This window comes from Uranotaenia lowii, chromosome 2 (assembly GCF_029784155.1).
Source record: "Uranotaenia lowii strain MFRU-FL chromosome 2, ASM2978415v1, whole genome shotgun sequence".
Taxonomy (NCBI): Eukaryota; Metazoa; Arthropoda; class Insecta; order Diptera; family Culicidae; genus Uranotaenia; species Uranotaenia lowii.
In genome coordinates, this window is record NC_073692.1 from 342810448 (window position 1) to 342833475 (window position 23028).

At 33.8% G+C, this 23028-nt stretch overlaps 1 protein-coding gene across 5 annotated transcripts in view; it reads left to right on the top strand.

Annotated features, from left to right (window-relative positions):
- The window catches only part of LOC129748868 (uncharacterized), a 505296-nt gene that overhangs the window by 473071 nt on the left and 9197 nt on the right, over positions 1-23028 (top strand). For 3 of the 5 annotated variants that reach the window (XM_055743635.1, XM_055743631.1, XM_055743632.1), the window contains one exon: positions 16668-17058. In XM_055743635.1, the coding sequence (XP_055599610.1) occupies positions 16805-17058 (254 nt within the window). In that variant the 5' untranslated portion in view covers positions 16668-16804. The other 2 variants (XM_055743633.1, XM_055743634.1) reach the window with 2 other exon arrangements.

Sequence of the window (23028 nt, forward strand, 5' to 3'; positions counted from 1 at the left end):
TGTAAACAAAGAGTTTTATAACCAAAAAAAAAAACTGACATAAACGAGTTGCAACGTCTTTCCATTTGTAACTAAAATATTCTATACATGATTTTTTTTTTAAATTTATCTTGATAACTTTTGTAGCAGATTTCTGTAAATTCTTAAGATGTTTCATAAGACGTAATGAAAGCTCACGCGAGATTTGCTGTATTGAAAAATTGACCATGAGATGAATCCATGAGTTACTGTAATATTGTTGTTATCAAGATTTTTTCCGTAACCACAAAAATTACACGTTATTCAAAGTTAGAATTTTTAAAATATATAAAATTACAACACATGACTATGAATCTACAAGAAATCATCAATAATAGATAACAACAGCAAAGTACAGTCAAATTTATCTGATATTTTGAATACGAAATCTTTCTATGATATGGGACATTAATATCTATAAATATTTTCTTAACTCATTGCGGACAAATACAAGAATTCTCGTTTTTCGTTCGTTTGTCAACTTTTTTAACCTTATTATATTTTTTTCATGAGAACTACCATCATGATTGCAGTATTTCCAAAAAATAATTCAAAAGCAACAATATTAAATTATTTATTAAGTAACCATATAAAATGGTTAATGAAAATGAGCGTGTGAAGAAATTGATATGGTGTGCTTCGTTCTCCCACACGCGCCCCTTCGTCGTTTTGCCCTTCACAGAGCAACCTGAATAGAGTCTCGAAGTAACAATCACTTCCGTACCATGCAGTGTGGGCACGACGTACTCATCAACGACTTCATAAATTTCGTGGTTGGGATGAATAAACCCATTGGGCTTAAAATCCCGGAAAAAAGAAAAAAAAAATAAATTTCGGGGTCGTACCCCTTGGTGAAAACCATTTTCATGTTTAATATTTCGGAGCTTCGGTTCCGAAATTTTTTGGGTTGGTTCGGTTTCAAACTGAACCATTAAAATGAAAAAAATAACATTGGCCGGGAAAATTTGAACTGTCGTCTTCCTCCCACACGGTTTCTGTCACGATGACATCTAACCTGAGTGGGAGAGAAGCCTGTCTGTTCTCCCTTCCACACATCGACAGATCCATACTTTAAGATAGCAAGCGCGTATCTATGACGTCATCTATAATTTGACGTCATTTATACGATAATCTTGATTTTAGTGATTGCTGGTTGTGGCTAGCCAGCCAAATTGACACGTTTTTTGGAGTGATGATTTGATGATAATTACTATGAAAATTTATTTTTCAAACTATTTTGTTTTTTTTTCTTTCTTTTATACATTGAAGAGGGAAAAAATCAAATTTTTTAAGACAAAAATCATTTTTATTGTACTTCCCAGTTTCGCAAAAACGTAGTGACAAAGTTTATAAAAAAATCACACCAATACATACAAATACACTGACATCGTCTGAACTCGTCGAGCTGATTCGATAGGTACCTATAAAGGTATATCTAAGACCCATAATTAAGGATCTCCCAAATCGACCGATAACTATACCTTTCTGAAAGAAAGGCAAAAAAATAGGTATAATTTCGGCCTTACTTGGTTGCGCATATATTAATGATTCGGATTTTGCCCAGATTTAATCAATTTGCCTTTAAATTGCCCGATTTTTGGACCACAATTTTGAAATCAAATGTCCGGTCCGGATACGGGACAGGAATTCGGAAATCAAATTAAATTTTGTGGTAGAATTGGAAATGTGAAAATGGAAAATGGGAAATGGAAAAATTAACCGAATTAAATCAAACATCGCTAGAAGTTCAACACGCTGAAACAGTTCTATCAAAAGTTGGGAAAAAACTCACGAGTTTCAAAATAGTTATTTAGTATGGGAGAGTGGGGAATCATGGGCCACTTTTTTTCGTTGTTCCATAACTTCTTTATTATAAAAGATAAAATGAAAATAAAAAATGGTATGGTTTTCTACATTTTCAAGGTATCATAACATATTTTTTTTAATTTTTTTATAAGTTATTTTCCCCAAATTCTGACGGTTTGAAAAAAAGCAATATTTTTTGGATTTTGAAAAATGGTGGGGAATCGTGGGCCACCAAATCCAAATTGACCAAATAACATGCAAAGTTTATGAGTTGACTCAAAACTGTGATTTCCTAATTCGTTTCGTTATTTAAAAGCAATTTCAGATGATGAAATTAAAAAGAGAGCTGTGTATGATCGCATAGATTCCAAAACCGTTTTGGCAAAATTTCTTATATAGGATGGACAAAATATTTTTCATAACTCTTCATTTGGTATAAGAAAACTTTGCAGATTGGTAAAACGTATTTTAAGTTCTGAATGTGTATAAAAACATAAAAATATAGGTGAATCAAGATGTGTGGCCCACGATTCCCCACAAGCTATGATTTGCAAATTGGTTGCGTTTGTGTGACTTATTAATGTTTCATCAAAAATTCCTTTTCCACGTGAACGATCATGACAAAACTAAGATCATAAGCGTCTGAGCATATTTTTGTTATGCACTTTAGGTTCCCCATGAATGAAATTAGCGGGTGTTTTTTTAATTATGTAATTAAATTTTTCTAACTTTTTTCAGCTTGATGAATAAAAGAAGCATATGATGAGTATTTCAGTCAACAACATATAGGAATATATACTCACGCAAAGCGACGACGATGACAGTTGGTTTGAGATTTTTATCTCAACACACATCTGAGATATTAAAAGTGGCCCACGTTCCCCCATGGCCCACGATACCCCACTCTCCCCTATAAAAAAACAAAAAGCTAAAAATGCTTGATTTCCAGTGAGGACTTATGCTACTCTAGATGAAAAACAGAAAATAACAACGAATGAAATAAAACATAATTAACATCATGTATACTAAAAAATTGTAGAAATAGCATGAAATACATTCAAAAAGCACCTATAAGCGAGTTCCGATGACAGCTTTGTGATCAAGCGGGTCGAAAGGACAGCTTGAAATATATGTTTGAAAAAAAAAACACATCTATAAGCAAGTTGAGAAAACTGTTTGGTAAACAGCAGATTGGGAGAACAGCTTAAAATAAATTAATGAAGGAAAAAGACATATAGGTGAGTAGAGAGAACAGGTTGAATTTAAAATATAAAAAAATAACCTATTAGCGAGTTAAGAGGACAGCTTAGTGATCAGCGGGTTGAGAGGATAGCTTGAAATAAATGTAAAAAATACCTTTAAACGAGTTGAGAGGACAGCTTAGTGATCAAGTAAGTTAAGAAAAGAGCTTGAAATAGATATATAAAAAAACACTTACAAGCGAGTTTAACAGACGGCTTGGTGATCAAGTGGGTTGAGAGGACAGCTTGAAATAGATTTGTGAAAAAATACCTATCAACGAGTTAAGCGAAAATTTAGTGAACCAAAAGGTTGAGCGAATAGCTTAAATTAAAAATGTGAAAAAACAATTATAAGCGAGTTGAGAGGACAGCTTGACATAAATGTAAAAAATACCTGTAAGCCAGTTGAAAGGACATCCAAGTGATCAAGCGGGTTGAAAGGACAGCTTGAAATAAATTGTGAATAAAAACACCTATCTTTACGCGAGTTGAGAGGACAGCTTGGTGATCAAGCGGGTTGAGAGGACAGCTTGAAATAAATGTATGAAAATAAAATCACCTATAAGTGAGCTGCGAGGGAAGCTTGGTGATCAAGCAGGTTGAGAGAACAGCTTGAATAAAAAATATGAAAAAAACACATGTAAGCGAGTTGAGAGAACAACTTCCTGATCACGTGGATTGAGAGGACAGCTTGAAAGAAATGTATAAGATAACACCGATAAGCGAGTTGAGAGAACAGCTTGAAATAAAAACAATCATCAGGAAGGAAATCATCACTTCGCAATAGCTAATTACTTAGAGATTTTTTCATCTTTTCTTAAGATAGGAGAAGGATGTATGGACGAATTATACCCAGACAGCACATAGGGCCATCTTCTGGTAGTTTGTGGCCCAGCGGCTCGCCGGTGTTGTTCCCGAGCTTAGGACCATTTCGCACACAAAAATACAATATTTTCCAAGAACTGGTACCATGAATAATTTCTCTAATTCTTCTGCTGGATACCAGGCCATACCGGAATTCATGGCAACGAGGAAGCAGATAGACTTGCATCACTTGGTAGAGACGAACACCCAAATCCAACGAATATCCCAGCCTCAGACCTTCATTTGTGGGTCAAAAACATGATCTGGCGAGCTTGGATGAACATCTGGTCTTCCAATAGAAATCTTTTCTTGGCAAAAATCAAGGGGAACCCTTACATCTGGACTGATCAGAAAAACAGAAAAGACCAAACAATATTATCACGGTTACGCATTGGACACACAAGGCTTACCCATCGACACACTTTAGAGGGAGGATCCACACCGATTTGCGAGCAGTGCAACACGAGACTTACGGTAGAACACATCATCACCGAATGTCCCGGTTTCCATGGCACCAGAGAAACATACGATATTGACCAATCTATCCGCAACGCACTTTCCAATGATCCAGGGATTGAAGAAAAATTGTTAGAATTTCTCAAAGAATCAAGTTTGTATAATGACCTGTAATTCTTAAGTGTATAGTTCAACTTTTACAGAGGCGAACCAGCCTGCGGCTGAAAACCTTTCAAATAAAGACAATCTAATTTTGATAAACATCGACATTTATTGCAATTAACGGCAAATCTATTTCGACTGGTACAAGAAAGAGGCACGTGAGCGACGTCAATCATCCGTTCGTATTAAACCATAGGTTTTGCATCGACCACTCAAATTTCCATAAATCATCTGAAACTACCATTCCAATTTGTAAATTAGCGTCACTAGCGTCGTAGCTAATGCAGTTGGTTCCCGGGACGAGATTTTTCTTAGTTGTCTTCCAAAAGCCGCACAAACCTCCCCTGAGCCATTAATTTGGTCGTAATTTTAATGCCCGTCCAATAATTACATCCTACAGCAAAACCATCAATTCCAGGTCCACCGGCAAGTCGGGACGGGAATCGGAATGGTAAATGGCTAAAATGCGAGATGGAACGGACCACTCAAGAGAGACGACCGCCAGAAAAGATAGATCTGTAAATCCTTTCTCCCGGAAATCAGCGGGAGGTTCTAGGGGGAGTCATTTATTACTTGCCGCCTACACATCACGGGCGCCATATTGTGCGTAGACGTTGGTGCTGTGGAGGCTAAATGTTATTATTTTTGTTAAACTTCACCGGTGGCTTTTCGTCATTTCAAGTTCAAGTCTTCATTTCCTTCATTCGCCTTTTCTTCGCTCAACCAAAGAAGATAGGGACTACCCGACGGACCCCAAAATTGATGGCTCAATTTGCGATCCCCAGCCATCATTTGGTTCGATTTTTCAGCGCACAGATTTGTGAATAGATCAAGGTTAGTCCGCGTGCCTCTAAATTAAGCCATTTAAGAGTTGGCATAAATTATTGCCAAAGAAAATCGAACGCACAGCACAAATGGAACGAGCAAAAACAAAACAAAAAACAACCTTAAAAGTTTCAAGGAATAGATTTAGGAACTGCGATCGCTAATTTGTGTGTTCCCGTGAAGGAATGAAATCGCTACACTATGGGTTCATCTTTTCAGTGGGCATCGCGAGGGTCCCACAGATTAACGGGGAGACCCGGAGTCGGCTAATAAATTGATTAAAGGTTCTAGCCTCGAGCCGGTCGCAAATTTCGGGGAACGATGTGCCAATAAGAGCTTGCAGAACATCGTTCCTTTCTAGCGCTTTATTTTACAATAAATCACTTGGAGGGGACTCTTCGGACTGGGGTCGGTCATTGGACTCGGTTGAGGTTTCCTGTTCACGTTTTTTAAACACTGTAAGTTATGGAGTCGAAGCATCAGCGTTTTTTCATATTACATTTTGGAAGGTTACGAGAAATGGCTTATCGAGAACAACTTTTTATCAATTTACGATTCTCTAAACACAGGTACAGTATTTCAGAATGACAGATTTTTTTTATAAAATACATTTCAGCAATCGTAGGGTCGATTTTTCAATAGACTCAAATCTACTATTTTGTCATTTGTTCAGTTTCTTCTCAATTTCCTGGGGTAAAATATTATTGATTTTAAAACTTCTCAGAAAGATTTGATCTGAGTGAAACTTGTTGTTATAGTACAGGGTCAAAATGATTATTTTGATATAACTCGTACAGTTGCAGTGAAATCTTGAACACTTGTTTCCAGACATTTCTACGACCTTTCTTTGATCCGATGCTAAGAAGGATTGTAAAATAATTTTTTAAAAAAGTGATTTAGCAGCGTTTCAGATAACTTCCTCATCAGATTTTCGATTTATAATATTCTTCCAAGCTTTATTGACATTATAGAATTTTAAATTTTAATGGGTTTGTTATTCTAATTAATAAAAGGCATTAACATTTTGACGTTCATAATATTTATTTCAAAAAATTTAAACGCAACATCATCTATAAAATATCTACATGATTTTAAACTATTTTCCTAAAAATAGCAAAATAAAAAAACTAAGCGGTGTTGCTTCTATCTTTGACAAATCTCAAAACTACAGATATTTGTTAATTTAAACTTATTTTTCGATAACATTGCGCTTGAGTGTTGTTAGATAGTATAAATTCTGCAGTGACCCTACAACATATTTTTAAAGTGATTGTTTTTAACAGTTTTTATACTGAATGGCCCATGTATTTGGACAGCCTTTTCGTTTGGCACTGATTCATATAATTTTAAAGAATCAATAAAAAAAATTAGAATTTATTTCTTTATGTTGTTGTTTTTTTTAAGTTCATATTTCAGAACTTTTTTTTACATCAAATGAAATCAAATGACTGTTCAAAAATGTCAAACAAAAAAAATTAACAGATAATAATTATTAAGTTTTTAAGTAGTAGTTTTGCAAAAATTTCTTAGTTAATGAAGTCAATTTGTACCTTTACCGACTGACATTTTCTACAGTCTTGCTGGGAATAGGAAGCAAAACCAACGAAATTTTTGTTTACGGATTTAATATTCATGTGAAATAATTTTAAAAAGAATTTTAAAAAAAAAGTGAAAATTCAATAAAGTTTCAATAATGTTTTTTTTTAAAATCTGCTTTTTTTACAAAAGGGCAGACAAAATATGTGCGGGTGGACAGTAAAATTTTTTGTTCACTGAAATTTACTTCTCTTTTGATAATCTAAGTCTAACTTTGATTTAGCATCAGTGATCTCTTGCACTTTTTGTAACTTAAATCACATTTTTTAGAAATATTTATGAGTTTTTGGTAATAATTAATTAATTGAAATGGCTTATTTCAGGAATACCGATTTGGATTGTAACAAAAACAAACAAAAATCTGAATAACTTCTGGCAAATACTACAAAAAGACATCAACATCAAAATATTCTGAAACCATTTTTACAATCTAGGTACCAGAATTTGTCAAAGTGTTAATGTTAAATGTTAAAAATGTTTTAAAAAAGTAAGACAAGACACTCCCTTGATGTCAAATCATGTTTGATTTGTTAGCTCGTGATTTTATCATCACGGATCATCACCACTTATCGGATACGAAATCTATCAAAAAAAAATTAATGGCACAATAAATAGTCAAACTTCTCGTTTGAAAAAGGTCAACAATATTCTTAATTTAATGTTACAAAAATTTCAGCACAGTATAGCATTATTTTGCTATTTATTCTTGAAATGAAGTATAAACTTGTTAATTTAATAAAAATCAGGTTCACAGATTTATATACAGGTGAATCTTTTTAAATTGTTTAGTATTCATATAAACAAATGGCAAGTTTCATTATCCCTTCTCCACATTCCATCACTTTACAAAGGACATTTCTATGTACAACGAACAAATAACAATTAATATTATTCAAATAACATTTGATATAAACGTAGTCTACCTACTTTGGAATGAAATGAGAATTATTTTTCAAAATAATTAATTCAAAAAGTTAGACCATGGTGTGATTTTTTTCCGAGAAATCGAATGAAGGCTATCTGAGATTTCGAATAAGACTTATCTGGTGTGTTTTTTTCCGAGAAATCGAATGAAGGCTATTTGGGCCACCGCACGCTTCGTAAAATAGAGTTATGGCTTAAGTATTTGAAAAATGTAGGGGAACTTAGGATTAAAATGACCATAACTCAATTTTCCGATGCGGTGGCTCAAATAGCCTTCATTCGATTCCACGGAAAAATCCACACAAGATAAGTATCATTTGGTTCAAAATGGTCAAACACGAATATGTTTTTATGAACTTTATTAAAAATTTAGGAAAATTTAGGATGAAACAGACATAGCTCCATTTATCGATGCGAGTGATGGCTAAAATAGCCTTACAAAAATATAAGCCAATAATATAAGCCTAATTTTGTTCCAAATCTGCAAGTTCAAAGTCCGAACATTCTTTTTCTGAAGTATTTGAAAAATGTTGGGTATTATAGGGAAAAACGAAGCGTACAGTGGATCAAATAGTCTTCAATTAACTCCCCAACAAAAAATCACTCAAGATAAGTCTCAATTGGCTCAGGATTTTCATGTCAGAACATTCTTGTTCTGAAATATATTTAAAAACTGTAGGGGAATTCTGGTTAAAACAGACATAACTTAGGGTTGCCATCCGTCCCGCAAAAGCGGGACATGTCCCGCTTTTTTAGAAAATGTGCCGCCGTCCCGCTTTTCTCTCAAAATGTTCCGCTTTTTCCTGAGAAAACTTTTGTGCTAGACTCAACCTTCTCCGATTCTTCCCTTCAAAATAGTTGGTCCGTGCTTGATGAGAACGCTTCTTATAAAATCTCTCCTCGATCATTTTCTACTCCTGTCAATGATTTCTAATATTTTTTATATCCATTTATGAGTTTCAGAACTATAGATACTTTCTTGCTTAATGAACATGGCAATCACCGATAAGGCTGTTAAAATGAAATAGGTAACACTTATATGAAGTTTCACTGTCTGGAAAACCTAAATATAGCCTCAATTTACATTCAATGGATTGAAACAGAAAATCATTGAAATACAGACTCCGTTCGATTTTGGCAACATTCAATTTTGGCAACATCCGAGCAAAAACCGTTCGTTTTTGGCAAAATCCAAAAAAGACGTTTTTTTTTGTCACTTTTTTATTTTTTATTTTTATTTCAAATTAATCAAAATTCATGTAAAACGAAATATTAACAAAATTTTTTTGTAAATTTGGCTTGATTAAAATAGGTTTAAACAGTAAAAACATGATTTTTTCCATGTGTTACTGCTTAAAACTAATATAATTGAGCCAAATTAAAAAATTTCATGCATATATTACGTGTTACATTAATTTTGACTAATTTGAAATAAAAATTAAAAAAAGTTATAAAAAAAAGGTTAAAATTCGGCAACATTCGATTTTGGCAACATAAAATTTACGAGCGTGTTGCCAAAAACGAACGGGGTCTGTATAATGTTTTTTGTGTTTCCTTTTCTCAAAATAAGCAGCATTTTTTAAAGCTAAATAAGTCGTTTCGTTTAGCATTTAAGATTGCCAGAATGTTTTCCAGACATATCCGGACCTAAAATCCGGGCAATATCCGAGCAAATTTGATCAAAACCACGGAATTGTTCAATAAAAATAAAAAAAATACAGTATATTTTTACATCAAAACATAACAGCTTATTTTAAATCTTATTTTTGGCTTCCGAAAAACTCTTCATGATTATTTTTATTAAACCTGCTGAAAAAAACCGTTTCTGGACATCTAAATAATAAAAATATAATAGCTCAATATAATTTTTAGTTCAATTTTGAAAATTTTCAGTGAAAAAATCTTTTTCTACTAAATCCAGGCAGCCGGCCGGAGCGAACTTTTCCTAAATGTTGTGTCAAATATCCGGATAAGTTCGGGCAAGCCCGAAAATCTCAAGCTTATCTTTGCATTACCATAAAAATTGGGTTCAGTTAAGCGTCTTTAAACACGGTCCAGCGATTTTATTTTTTTCTATTGAAAATAACATTCTTTAAGTGGTTTCTAAATGATGACGGCTAAATATTTTTCTCCGGAATCCTAGCAGAATCCCTTAGATATATAGCTTAAGGAAAAAGGATTCCGGAAAAAATAAAACTACTGAGCGAAAAAATAACAATTTTAAATCAAACAATTAATGAATAGACGAGTTAAGTTAAATAATATTGGTAGATGATCGAAAACGGCTGTCTAAAAATATAAAAACTTTCTTCCATTTTGAGATTTAAATTACTTTGAACTACAACATTTTCGACTGAAGTGTTTGCAGTTCACAATGAAGGAAGTTTTCTTGAGAAAGAATTTTTTAAACAAATATCTGTTATCCATATTTTATTACTTTCTATGCACTATTTTAGCTGAAGAAACATATGCATATGTATGGAAATGGTCATAAAAATGTCCCGCTTTTTTCAGCGATGTCCCGTTTTTTTTCGTGAAATGTCCCGCATTTTTCTGAAAGTATATGGTAAGCCTAACATAACTCCATTTTCCGATGCGTGCGGTCCCTCAAACAGCCTTCATTCGATTCCTTGGCAAAAACACACAAGATTGGTCTCCTTTGCTCCAAATTTTCCAGAATGATCAAGATTTTTCTGAACTATATAACAAATATAGGGGAATTGAGGTTAAAACAGATATAATTTAAATTTCTGATGCGTGTGGTGGCTCAAACAGCCTTCATTCGACTCGTTGAAAAAAAAAATCTCATTTGATTTAAAATTTTCAAGTCCTAACATGCTTTATTTTCAATTAACTGAATGTGTGCCGTGGTTGAAACATCCTTCATTCGATGTCTTGGGAAAACACACATAAGATTAGGGGATTTTTTTTTATTATCTGACGGGTTTGCGCCGGGGGTCTTCAGATTTTCTTCAAAATTGAAAATTTGGTTCATTTTTGCGACATAAAAACACATGTATTTTTTCAGGTTTCTAATATTTTTATTTTTTGAGTTAGCTTCGGTTAGATTTTTTTGTCAATAAAAAATAACCATTTTTCAAAGCTACATAACTCTGTTATTTTTCAACGGAAATTATAAAATAGCACATCAAAATGCATTGAAATTTCACAGCTTTCCAAATAAAATAGTAAAAAAAAAATAAATAAAGACCTTCAATATGAAAAGTTGTAAATAAACTTTAAATGGCGTCTAAAAGTACCGTCTGCACCACCGAATATTTTGCAAAAAATACCATTGAATAGCTCAATTTATGATGCAACTTTCATCTGAAGACACCAAAGTGGGCCATCAACTCCTTGAAAAGTTATGAAAGAAATAATGACGATAAATTTCTTTTTTTGCGACGAAAACAAACAATGGTCGAACAACTGCACTCACATATGGAGATAGCGCGCACTTCTAACAAAATGGAAACAAAAGAACTTATCAAAGCAGGTAAAAAACACTATTTTTTCGTGCTTCTGTAGACTGCCCCTACTCGCATAACAGTCCCATATGACAAATTTCGAAAAAAAATATCAATTTGTGACTGTCCTATATGAAATATACCCGAATAACAGTTCCATATGTGAAATACCACGGATTTGGTTACTTTTAAATGCTTTTTTCGGCGAAATAGTCTCTGATTTATTGCTTTGAATCATTTAAAAAAAATTAACTCACTTGATGTCGAATGATGCACACGAGTTTTCGAAGGCAGGTCTGACTTCCTTAGAAATGACTTCCTGAGCGAAAAACTATCGGATGCAATCAAAAACCGTATAAAGGTTCAACTTACAATGTGGAATTTACGATATTTTGTAGTTTCTTTTTCTGAAATTTGCATTTAGAAGTTCAAAAATGATCAAATTTAAGTCTTAGAAAGTAGCTTGGTGAGGAAAAAAATATTGTGTATGGCACTGTTATGCGAGTCGATTTGAAAAGGTTTCAAATATGGTCGATTAGCAGTCCCATAATTAATAAAAATGGTGCTCTCGACCTTACCAATAACCCAATTTCGAAAATAAGAATGTATTCCAAAACAGGAAAAGCTGATTTTCTCGCTTGCTTGCTTTTGCATATGGGACTGTTTTGAAAGTAGAGGCGGTAGAGTGTTGCAGCTTGCAGCTAAACTGACTTCATGTTATATCCAAAAATCTTATAACGTATTCGATTATATCCAGTTTTGCACCAGGTCACAGCAAGTTTTGAAAATATTGCTGTCATTTTTAGAAGTTTATGCGCTCAGTTTTGCATCCGTAATTCTGCAGATTTGATTTAAAATGGACGGTGGAACACTGAAGATTCGTTTGTGAGCGATCGAGGTAGCAAAACACTGACGACGAATTATGTTCATTCTAGCATGGTAAACCTCAAAACTGGGCGAATGGAGAAAACGAATTCGGTAAAAGTATCATATTTTCAATGTCATATTACCTACAATGGAAATGATGCTTTTTAAAGCCTGGGCTGGCCATACTGAGCTCTTCGATTATTTCTACATTTGTGCCACACTCTTTGATTTTGATCAATGGGAAAGGATTTTGGTGTCCGGTGCTTAGCTCCCGATATAAAAACTATGTAAAGCACGTCTATATTTCATTTTTTAATCACATTTTTGCGATCCGAAACACAGGGACTGAACCTTCTACTATTGGCATTGATTATGCTTCACAATGATCTTTCATCGAAAAGTTAAAAAGTTGTAAAAGTTATGAAGTTGTAAAAGCAATATTTCCATTATTTGTTATATCACATTAACAATACGATACTAAGAATTTTGGTTAAAATTTAAAGTCAGTTATGCTGCAAGCACTCTACAAAGCACGAAAAAGTAGTGTTTTTTACCTGCTTTGATAAGTTCTTTTGTTTCCATGTTGTTAGAAGTGCGCGCTATCTCCATATGTGAGTGCAGTTGTTCGACCATTGTTTGTTTTCGTCGCAAAAAAAGAGATTTATCGTCATTATTTCTTTCATAACTTTTCAAGGAGTTGATGGCCCACTTTGGTGTCTTCAGATGAAAGTTGCATCATAAATTGAGCTATTCAATGGCATTTTTTGCAAAATATTCGGTGGTGCAGACGGTACTTTTAGACGCCATTTAAAGTTTATTTACAACTTTTCATATTGAAGATCTTTATTTTTTTTTCTTTACTATTTTATTTGGAAAGCTGATAAAATTTCAATGCATTTTGATGTGCTATTTTATAATTTCCGTTGAAAAATAACAGAGTTATGTAGCTTTGAAAAATTGTTATTTTTTATTGACAAAAAAATCTAACCGAAGCTAACTCAAAAAATAAAAATGTTAGAAACCTGAAAAAATACATGTGTTTTTAAGGCGCAAAAATGAACCAAATTTTTAATTTTGAAGAAAATCTGAAGACCCCCGGCGCAAATTGTCAGATAATAAAAAAAAATCCCCATTAGTCTCATTTCTCTTTCAATTACTCCCTTTCAAGATTCGCGCGGTGGCTCAAACAGCCTTCATTCGACTCGTTGAAAAAAATCACAAAATATAGGTCTCATTTTCTTCGCAATTTTTTAATTATAACATGCTTTTTTCTAAATTATTTGAAAAATTGTGGGGGAAGTGAGGGTAAAATGATCATTGCCTCATTTTAAGATGCGTGTGGTGGCTCAAATAGCCTTCATTTGATTCCTTGTAAAACAAACACACAAGTCTATTTTTGGTTAAAAATTTTGCAGTCCAAATCAGTATTTTTCTGATTTGTTTTCGAAATAAAAGGAAATTTGGAGTTAAAAAGGCACTTCATATATCTCCGTTAGTAAACTCGTGTGGCGTCTGGTACTATGTTCAATCGATTTAAATGATTCTTTTTTCATATTTTCATGATATTTTTTTGGAAAAATTTTGCAGATCCCCGTCTTTTGCATTTTCTAACAGCGTGTTATTTCAAGTTTGTATGCCGCAAAAGTTAGATCGATACAAATATAATATTTTGAAAGTTGGAGGAGACCTAATCCTTCAATCAGGGTGACTTTAGCTTTGGCAAAAATCATGTAACATATTAAGGTAAAAGTTCCGTTGACTTTTGGCCGTATCAGTTTGTTATTACTACCTTAAATTCATTGCATACTTAAAGGCGCAATTTTCTAATTTTCAGATAAAAGCAATTTCTTAAGTCCTTTTTGTTAAGATTTTTTTTTTGATAAATATAAGTTATGGGATAAATATTATTGATTTCGCATGCTGTATGCCTTGGTTATCCACAATGGATGCACGGATTCACCGCAGTTTCTGCCTTAGTATGTGCTCACACGCATTCTTAGACTATTAGGTTCGACAAATCTCCAATGCTGCGGATGCACCATACCCGGACTCCATGGCTTCGTATGAACTGTTATGGAGTGAATGTATTTGTGTTGATGTAGGTATATTTTGGAAGAACGATCAGCAGTTGAGCTAGTTTACTTACAAGTATTCCGGCATCCGTGTAGAGTATATATGAGGAAACACATCTTAGCTGTCGGCCACTTATGGAGTTCGAACCTAAAAGTGTTCTTTCCGATACCGGGGATCGAGCCCAGTACGCCTGGCATACTAAAACCAGACTCGCGCCAGCCTATTCGCTAGACCACATCGGCGCTGGATAAATATTTTCAATTTCGTGCTGAATAAAGATCAACATCCATTCAGAAAAAAAAATCTTTTTACACTTGAGGGATCAAGTAAGCCCATAACAGACATTCTGGAAAACTTTTCCTTGAAAAAGTTGAGAGTTTACTATTGCTTTGAAAATATGGCTTTAAGAAGTTCATATTATACTATAACGATTGACATATTGGAATACTAATGATAACTATAACTTTTTCGTGTGGGAGATATTTTGAAATGTTAAAAATGATCCTAATGCCACATTTTGATAGATTTTTCAAACAAAGTGCAATGAATCAAAAAAATATTTTTTTTTTAATTATATTTGAGAAAGCAGGTTTGTTATTTTGTTCTATTTGGCAATTTTTTCTAGAATATTTGATCTTTGTAAGACATTCCAGTTTCGTGATTTAGCAGAGGAATCAAGTATCCCCAGAGATCAAGTATCCTTATTCTTCCTTACATGTATGTATATTGTTCAATATTAAGATCAATTTTTTAAATCAAGAATTTAGACTTATGAAAAAAAAAGAAAAAAGCCCTAAAGGTTACAGTCAACAAAAATCAGTTATTACAAATTTTCTTCAATTGACTATCACTTCCCAATTAAGTTTGAAGGTTTCTTATTAACTTGAATTGATGTATGCAATAGCTGATAACTTCTTTGAGCATCTTAAACAGCAAAATGTTTTTAAAATTCAGGTAATAAAATAGTATACAAACAATCGCCTGAAACCGCCATAAACAGCTTCAAACCGCCTCATCTCGGCTCAGAAACAGCAAAGAGTAGGTAGGTATGTGACGCAAATAACTTATCGCTATGTAAACAAACCCTGGAAAAGCACCTTCTCCACACCAGCAAATGCATGGTTTCAATCAACAGTAGCTAGCTGCTGTTGATGGCTGCTAACAGCAGCAATTCAAATGATACCGAGCTTTTTCATTAGAGATGAAATTCTTGTACTGCCGATGCGCAAAAACAGTCCGACCATCACACTACTCTCTTCCAAGGTGTAGGGTGGCTGTACCACCGTTCGTCATGCAACTTGCAAGAGCAATCGTTATTCAATTAGATAAAATCAGCTCAATCACGTTATCAGTTAAGGGAATGGGTGCATTGTTTAATGAATGGGTTGAGAAAATCTACCTTAAGTAGCTAGCACCCGCTCTGATGAACTGGCGAGAGTAAACAATGAAATTAAGAGTTTTCTAACGCGTTCTAATCAAGGGTCGTACTCTTGTGGCGTGTGCCTCACTGAACGAAGTGGAACGTTGATGCGCAATTCTTGATTGCAGCAAAAACTAATTGATTTGTGGGATTGTTGTTCTGCAGTTTTTCTTATAAATTTGCCCCAGTGATGAACTGATGAAGGTATAGCTCTCAGTCCAGAGTGATTCACGTCCTAGAAGACAAGGACTGCGTAGGCGTACAGATAATCAAAGATTTTTTTTCTGTTGATTCACTGGACCATTCACACAGCTGCGGATCTGTAGCGAAAAATTTGTCGCGCAGTCAGTGTAAGATACCGGAATTAATATCCACCCCATCAGCAGAAAGATCCAATAAAGGTTTCGCGTGGTTGCATACGTGTTGTACGTGCCGGGCATAAAAACTCTCACGAGTTTTGTCGTTTAACTATTTTTTTTTTCTCTTGAGCTCGTAATACCAGAAGAAGAAAAAATTGAGTCATGCATGAGAAATTTACAGTTTGCATCTCGTAAAAGTCCTAAGTGGCAGTTCTTTTCATCGCATATCCCGTGGTAATTGAAACCTATCATATTCACAATCACAAACACACCCGCCTCTTTCGACTTGTGTCAGATGGATTTCCAACAACTAACTATGCAGATTTGTTTGACTCCGACTAGAGAATGATTAATCTCCCACGAGTTGTTGGTTTTTTTTTCTAGGGCAAGAGCCATCATCAGGAGCGCTAAATCGTGAATCGAATCTGGGATCCTGCAGTTCGCGCAAACTTTGCACAACTGCGCTGACGATGCACTACACTCTCTGCACCATCTCATAGCAAAAACAAATTCCAATTAATTACGACTCATATTTCTCACGTCAAGTCTCACGCCTCTGTTTTCGGTTTGTTTCGTCCCTTTCCTACAGAATCAGCGAATTCTTCACATCAAGCAGCAGCAGCGGCAACCCCGATCACAAACGGTAGCAGCGACGAATCAACGAGCGACATCTACAACGCTAACTCAGCAGAAGCTTCAACGCCAGCACCGAAAGACACAGCGATTATGGACCAAATGAATAATGTGGTGACGACGACGACGATTCCGACGGCCATTGCCAGCATCGTGCAGCAGCAGCAGCAGTCCATCCTGACGACGAAGGTGTCACCACCGGCCTTTTCCCGGCTGCCGCCGGATGGGCATGAGTTTCCGCCAAATTTCAGTGAACCACAGCCCACAACGATTACCGGAAACGGCGGGATGATGATGACGGTCGTCAACGGGGCAGCAACGGTCATTCCGGGATCACAACATTCCAGGTGAGTACAGAGGTTACATTACATTGCACAACTGTTTTGACTAAAGTCGAGCAAAATTTCGAAGCTTTTGCTTAGTTCAATCTATTAGAGCTTGTTTCCAAACTCTTTCTTGAGATATGAAATCCAAACAGTCCTCTAAGTAATAATTAATATGAGGTCTTCTTAAGATAAACAAACCAGATGATTTGATTCATCATCCAATTTACACAACCGTTTGAAGGTAAACTTCATATTTCTTTATCTATTTGAACAAGTGTTTGACAGTGCGTTCATACGTAACATTGATTACCTTGAAAAAAAATTAATCACCCATAGGTATGTAGGTAATGAAATAGTTAAACCAATTATTCTGTTGACTCATATTTTTAAATACAGTGCACATTGATATAAGATGAGCCAGATATTCTGATTTTTCAGGAGGCCAGTATTTTAAACAATTTTTCAAAAATGCTTGAATTTTTCTGATTTTTGAAAAATGTTCTGTAAAATGTCATGATTTATCTTGATTTTTAAAAAACATCCATATTAAAACTGGACTCTATAGAACTATACCTAAATGATGAGAACATCAAACAAATCTGTAATTAAATAGATTAACCGATGGTAATCTTGGGTTCAGATGATATTTCAGTGGTGTTTTTATAACGTAGTCCTTTGAAAAATCACTATTACGTCTAAGTTTTTTAGATGAAAAAATATTATTCTGCTAGCCTAGTCTCTACAATAGATGCAATCTTTGGTCAATAAAGTCTCAGTAGAATGCCAGAGGTACAAGGTGTCCTGATTTTTGCAGGGTATGTCCTGATGTTTAAGAGACTGGTTTTGCAAAACTGTCGAATTGCTCTGCATTTTGAAAATATGTCTTCCTGATTTGTGTCTAGATTAAAAAAACTTCTAAATTATTTGTAGTTTATATGTATAGTTAAACCTGTTTAACCGAAGGTAATCTTCGATTCAGTTGATGTTTAAATGGTGCTTTTCGATATTAACTGCAGGCCAGCTAGCAAGCAGCTTGAAGCTGTTGCATAAATTGAGGCGTTTACATCTCCTGTATTTCGCTTTTGTTTTGCAATCTAAGCAAAGCCGCGTATTGTTTCTATGAGTATAGAGGTGTCCTGAAAAATCCTGTTTTTTGCATCACGGTTTCCTGTTTTTTTTTCAAGAACTACCTGGCACCTCTGGTTGATATATGTACATTTAGCAGACCCCGTACGATTTTGGCAATACGCTCCAAAATTTTGTGTAGTAAAAACTGAATCGTGTTTAAATCAAACAATTTTTTCTCAACTTTTTGTGGTTTTTACTAATAAAAAATAATTTATTTTTTTTATTCTACCAAAAACATTTAAAATTAAAAAAAAAATTGCTGTTAGTATAAATATAAATATTTTCCAATTTATGAAAATTTGTAGTCAAATTTTATTATTTTTGATCATGTTTTAGACACATTAAGCATTTTTTTTGTTTTGTTAATATATTTTTTATGTTTGTAAATTTCGTCGCTTTCCAAAATTGTTAATTTATTGGTTTGTTATTTAAAGTCTATTGTTTGCATTTATTGCTGTTTGCAGTTAAATGAAACTCTCTTGCCATGTATGAGAACTCATTTCCATTTTTATAATTTTGGTTTTGTTGTTGTTAATTCTTTTTCAACATTTAAGAACGTAAAAACATGTTTATTGTGTTTGTCTTATAACACTTGAGGTTTCCGACTTTGTCGACATTGTTCAGCATTTTAACACACATAATTTTTTCTCTAATTATAGACACTTTACCACGTTTGTGACGTTCGTGTCTTACACATAATATTATGTAGAGTTGTCAATGAATTCGGAATTTCGAGCTTATGAGGGTATATTGACAGTTCTTTACGAACACTACCTTACCGAACGGCCTCAGCCCTAACCTCTAAACTAGAATGAAATGATTAATTTTATCAAAAGGACGAACGCAAAACCTAAAAATATCAATATTATTGCTAAATTTATTGTTAAATGATGGGTGTATCAAACAAATTTTCAATAAAATAGTTTAACAGATGATGATCATTGGTTCAAATGATATTTGGATGGTATTTTTCTATATTAACTGCAGGCCAGCCAAGATTCTCCACGCTTCAGTTGCATAAGTTGAGGCGTCTTCAGCACTTATTTTTCGCCTTTAGTTATGCAATTCAAGCGTAGTTTCATGTTATTTTCATTAATATAGTGGTGTCCTGAAAAATCCTAATTTATTATCGCGGTGTCCTGATTTTTGACCAAACACCTGGCATCACTGCACTGTTATACTGCCGCTCATAGCAAGTCTGTCCCATTTGCATTTTCATCATTTTTTAGGTTTATCCGAGGAATCACCTTAAAATTATCGGTTGTTTTAGGAGAAAAAAATATTTTGAGTACTTTGTTCTGATGAACATTAAAAAAAACCTCAAGTAAATTTGTCCCATCCCAAATGATCGAAGTTAGTCCCATTGAAAAAGTCATCACAAGTCGGTCCCAAAGTCAATAATTATAATAAAAGACGACCATGTAGTGTGCTTTGAAATATAACGTTGCTGCTGTAACAGTTACACTGCCGGCCAAAAGTTTGGGATCACCCACTAAAAAACATGCAAATTTTTATCTTTTATATCTCAGCCGTCTTAGGACATATTGAAAATCTTCTGATCTCATTTGAAAGATAATGAGCAATAGCTATCTCGGAGGTACTTTGCCCAAATATAATGTTTTAGTTTTGAACTTAAAACTTAACCTAAAGTTATAACATTTTCAAAAAGTCGCACTCAATATTCAAAGCCGATCATCTCGGGATAGGGTGGACCAAATCTCAAAATTTGAGTGGCATTAGAATTCCTGTTCTTTACTTCTCAAAACACAATAAAAAAAAATTGAGAAAAAATTCAAGAATGTATTTTTAATTAATAAAATAGACACTCGAGTTATCGTCCAAAAGTTTGGGATCACCTCTTTGTATGGTGAGTTTGGGATCATTCTTATAAAAACATGCAATTTTGTTTTATTCATATCTTTCTCATCTAACATCGTATTGCAGAGCTGAAGGGTTCATTTGGAAGCTTAGGAATTGTTGTTTTTTAATAAATTCATTCAAAAATTATATTTTAAGGTGAGAACTATAAAAAAAATCTGAGAACTTTCAAAAAAACAATTAATTTCAGGTGATTTTTTTATGGTTATCACTTCAAAATATAATTTTTGAATGAATTTATTAAAAAACAACAATTCCTTAGCTTTCAAATGAACCCTTCAGATCTGCAATACGATGTTAGATGAGAAAGATATGAATAAAATAAATTTGCATGTTTTTATAAGAATGATCCCAAACTCACCATACAAAGAGGTGATCCCAAACTTTTGGACGATAACTCAAATGTCTATTTTATTAATACTTTCTTGAATTTTTTCTCAAATTTTTTTGATTGTGTTTTGAGAAGTAAAGAACAGGAATTCTAATGCCACTCAAATTTTGAGATTTGGTCCATCGTATCCCGAGATGATCGGCTTTGAATATTGATTGCGATTCTTTGAAAATGTTATAATTTTAGGTTAAGTTTTAAGTTCAAAACTAAAACATTATATTTGGGCAAAATACCTCCGAGATAGCTATTGCTCATTATCTTTCAAATAAGATCAGAAGATTTTCAATATGTCCTAAGACGGCTGAGATATGAACGATCAATATTTGCATGTTTTTTAGTGGGTGATCCCAAACTTTTGGCCGGCAGTGTATTGGATATGATACAGATCAACCCGATTGTTACAGGAATTTCTCGCATGTTATAAAAAAGTGAAGTATTTTTTGCTATTTTTCCGAACATCATATTTTGAAATTTTAATTGTATAAAATGATAACGCAAAAGAGGTCTTTACTTACAGTCCTCTTCATACCCTACATTAGGCCGGAAAATGCGATCATTTTTTACCCAAAAACAAGGCAATGTCCTGGGCATTGGATACCTAAATTTTAAACTCAAAAACCGGGCCATAACCGGTTGAATCCGGTCAAAACCCAGTTATTTTCCAATAAAAGGCAAAAGAAAAGGTGAAAAATAAACACATGAAAAATATTTTTTACCAAGACACATTAACGGCGGGCGTTTAAATCGTATTTTACAATTCCAAAAATGTATGTGAAGCTATTTTATTTTATATTCGAAGTAATTTGTCCCGAAAATCATACAATCATAATTTAGAGTTGTGGTTTGAATTTAGCAAAAATTGTGAAAAAATTCTGACAAATCCGGATTTTTTTCCTCGATATACGGGCAACCGGACCAGACCGGGAATTTCCCATTTATTCTTTAAAGATCCGGTAGCCTGGTAAAAATTGGATAGTCTGGAATGCTTACCCTAGGTTGTTTATGAAATAGGTTTCGGTAGACCGGGACACAAGGTTGCCGAAATCACAGAAAAATCTGTAATTTCACAGAATTTTGAGCAAATTTTCATCACAGAATCTGTGTCACAGAACACAGAATTTTGAAAAATTCACAGATTTCACAAAATTTTTGAATTTTGAACCGATTTCCAAAATTATAATATTTTAGCCAATACAAAATTTAGATTTTTTTTAACTTAGATTAAAAAAGTATGATGGGATATGTAATTTTAATTGATTTTGCCATACTTAAATGTAAAAAAGACCCAATTTATCATGAATTTTCTATGAAAAAAAAAGGAAAAAGCATCACAGAAAACCATCACAGAATTTTTGGGTAAAATCACAGAAATTCAGAATTTTTTTTTCTCAAAAACACAGAATTTTTTTCGGCAACCTTGCCGGGACAAGCTCTTTTCTAGCCTTGATTTTCATCAGCGTTTACAGTTGGCTATGGAATGGGACTGACTTGCTATCATTCTTGCTAGATGCCTACCGTGAAAATAATCGCATATGCATCCCAGAGTACAATTTTCAACACAATCATACCAAATTTTGACATTTTTGAACGAGCAATGATGCAAAAGTATTTGTTCGTCACTTAAGTAACAAATGCTGTTGATTGCTGCCCTCAAAACCGCGGGAAAATACGAAATTTCTTAAAATAAGTTACAAAATTAAATCGCTGTTTTCTCAACTCATCAAAAACGCAAATGGGACGGACTTGCTATGAGCAGCAGTATATACCCTTGTGGGGGTAACTTTTTTCAAGCATTGCACAGTAGTCCAGGACAGAACTTTATCGTGACAAAATTAATAACGGATATACTTTAAGAGATATACAAATGGTGTCTTCATCAAAAATGTAAATCGAACCATGTGCTTGAATTATCTTAAATCAAATATTAGGGTGGGTCATTTTTACATGATTTACTCATAAAAACTTTTTCCACTGAACAGATAGAGCCAAACTGTCTTCTACAAAATTATAGTTAACGGTTTTTGAGGCAACTTTTACCAAAGACACTACATACATATGTATGACGATTCGTAAGCGAGTTATGATTTTTTTAATACTAAAATGTTAGGGTGTATCGAAAAAACAGTATTCTGACTCTAACTTTTGTGAATAAACTCATACATCCAATTGCCTTCTAAGTCTAAGCATTTGTTTGAAATAAAAATTTGCACATTTTTCTCTCAGAGCGCAAACTTGTATATAGAGGCGTTCAATAGTTATAAAGGATTTTTTTGCAAAAACTTTGTATGACTTTCAAATATCAAATTTCAAGATTTGAGTTCAGAATACGGGATCAGTATTCGGGATCGAAATTCAGGATCAGGCTCTTGAGGAGTTAAAAAATGTCTTCAATCGGGATCCAAAATCAAAAATAACCCTCCAGAACCAAATTTTTTTTTTGTCGCTGAAAAATTCAGAGAAGCTTAGTTTTATGATTAAAAACTACTTTTGTTCTACAAACAACTTTAAAGATGAACAATTTTTCTCGAAATTTTTTTCTAAAAATTACATAACCACATCGGCTAATAAACTTGACTTTAAAGTATTTTTTCGAT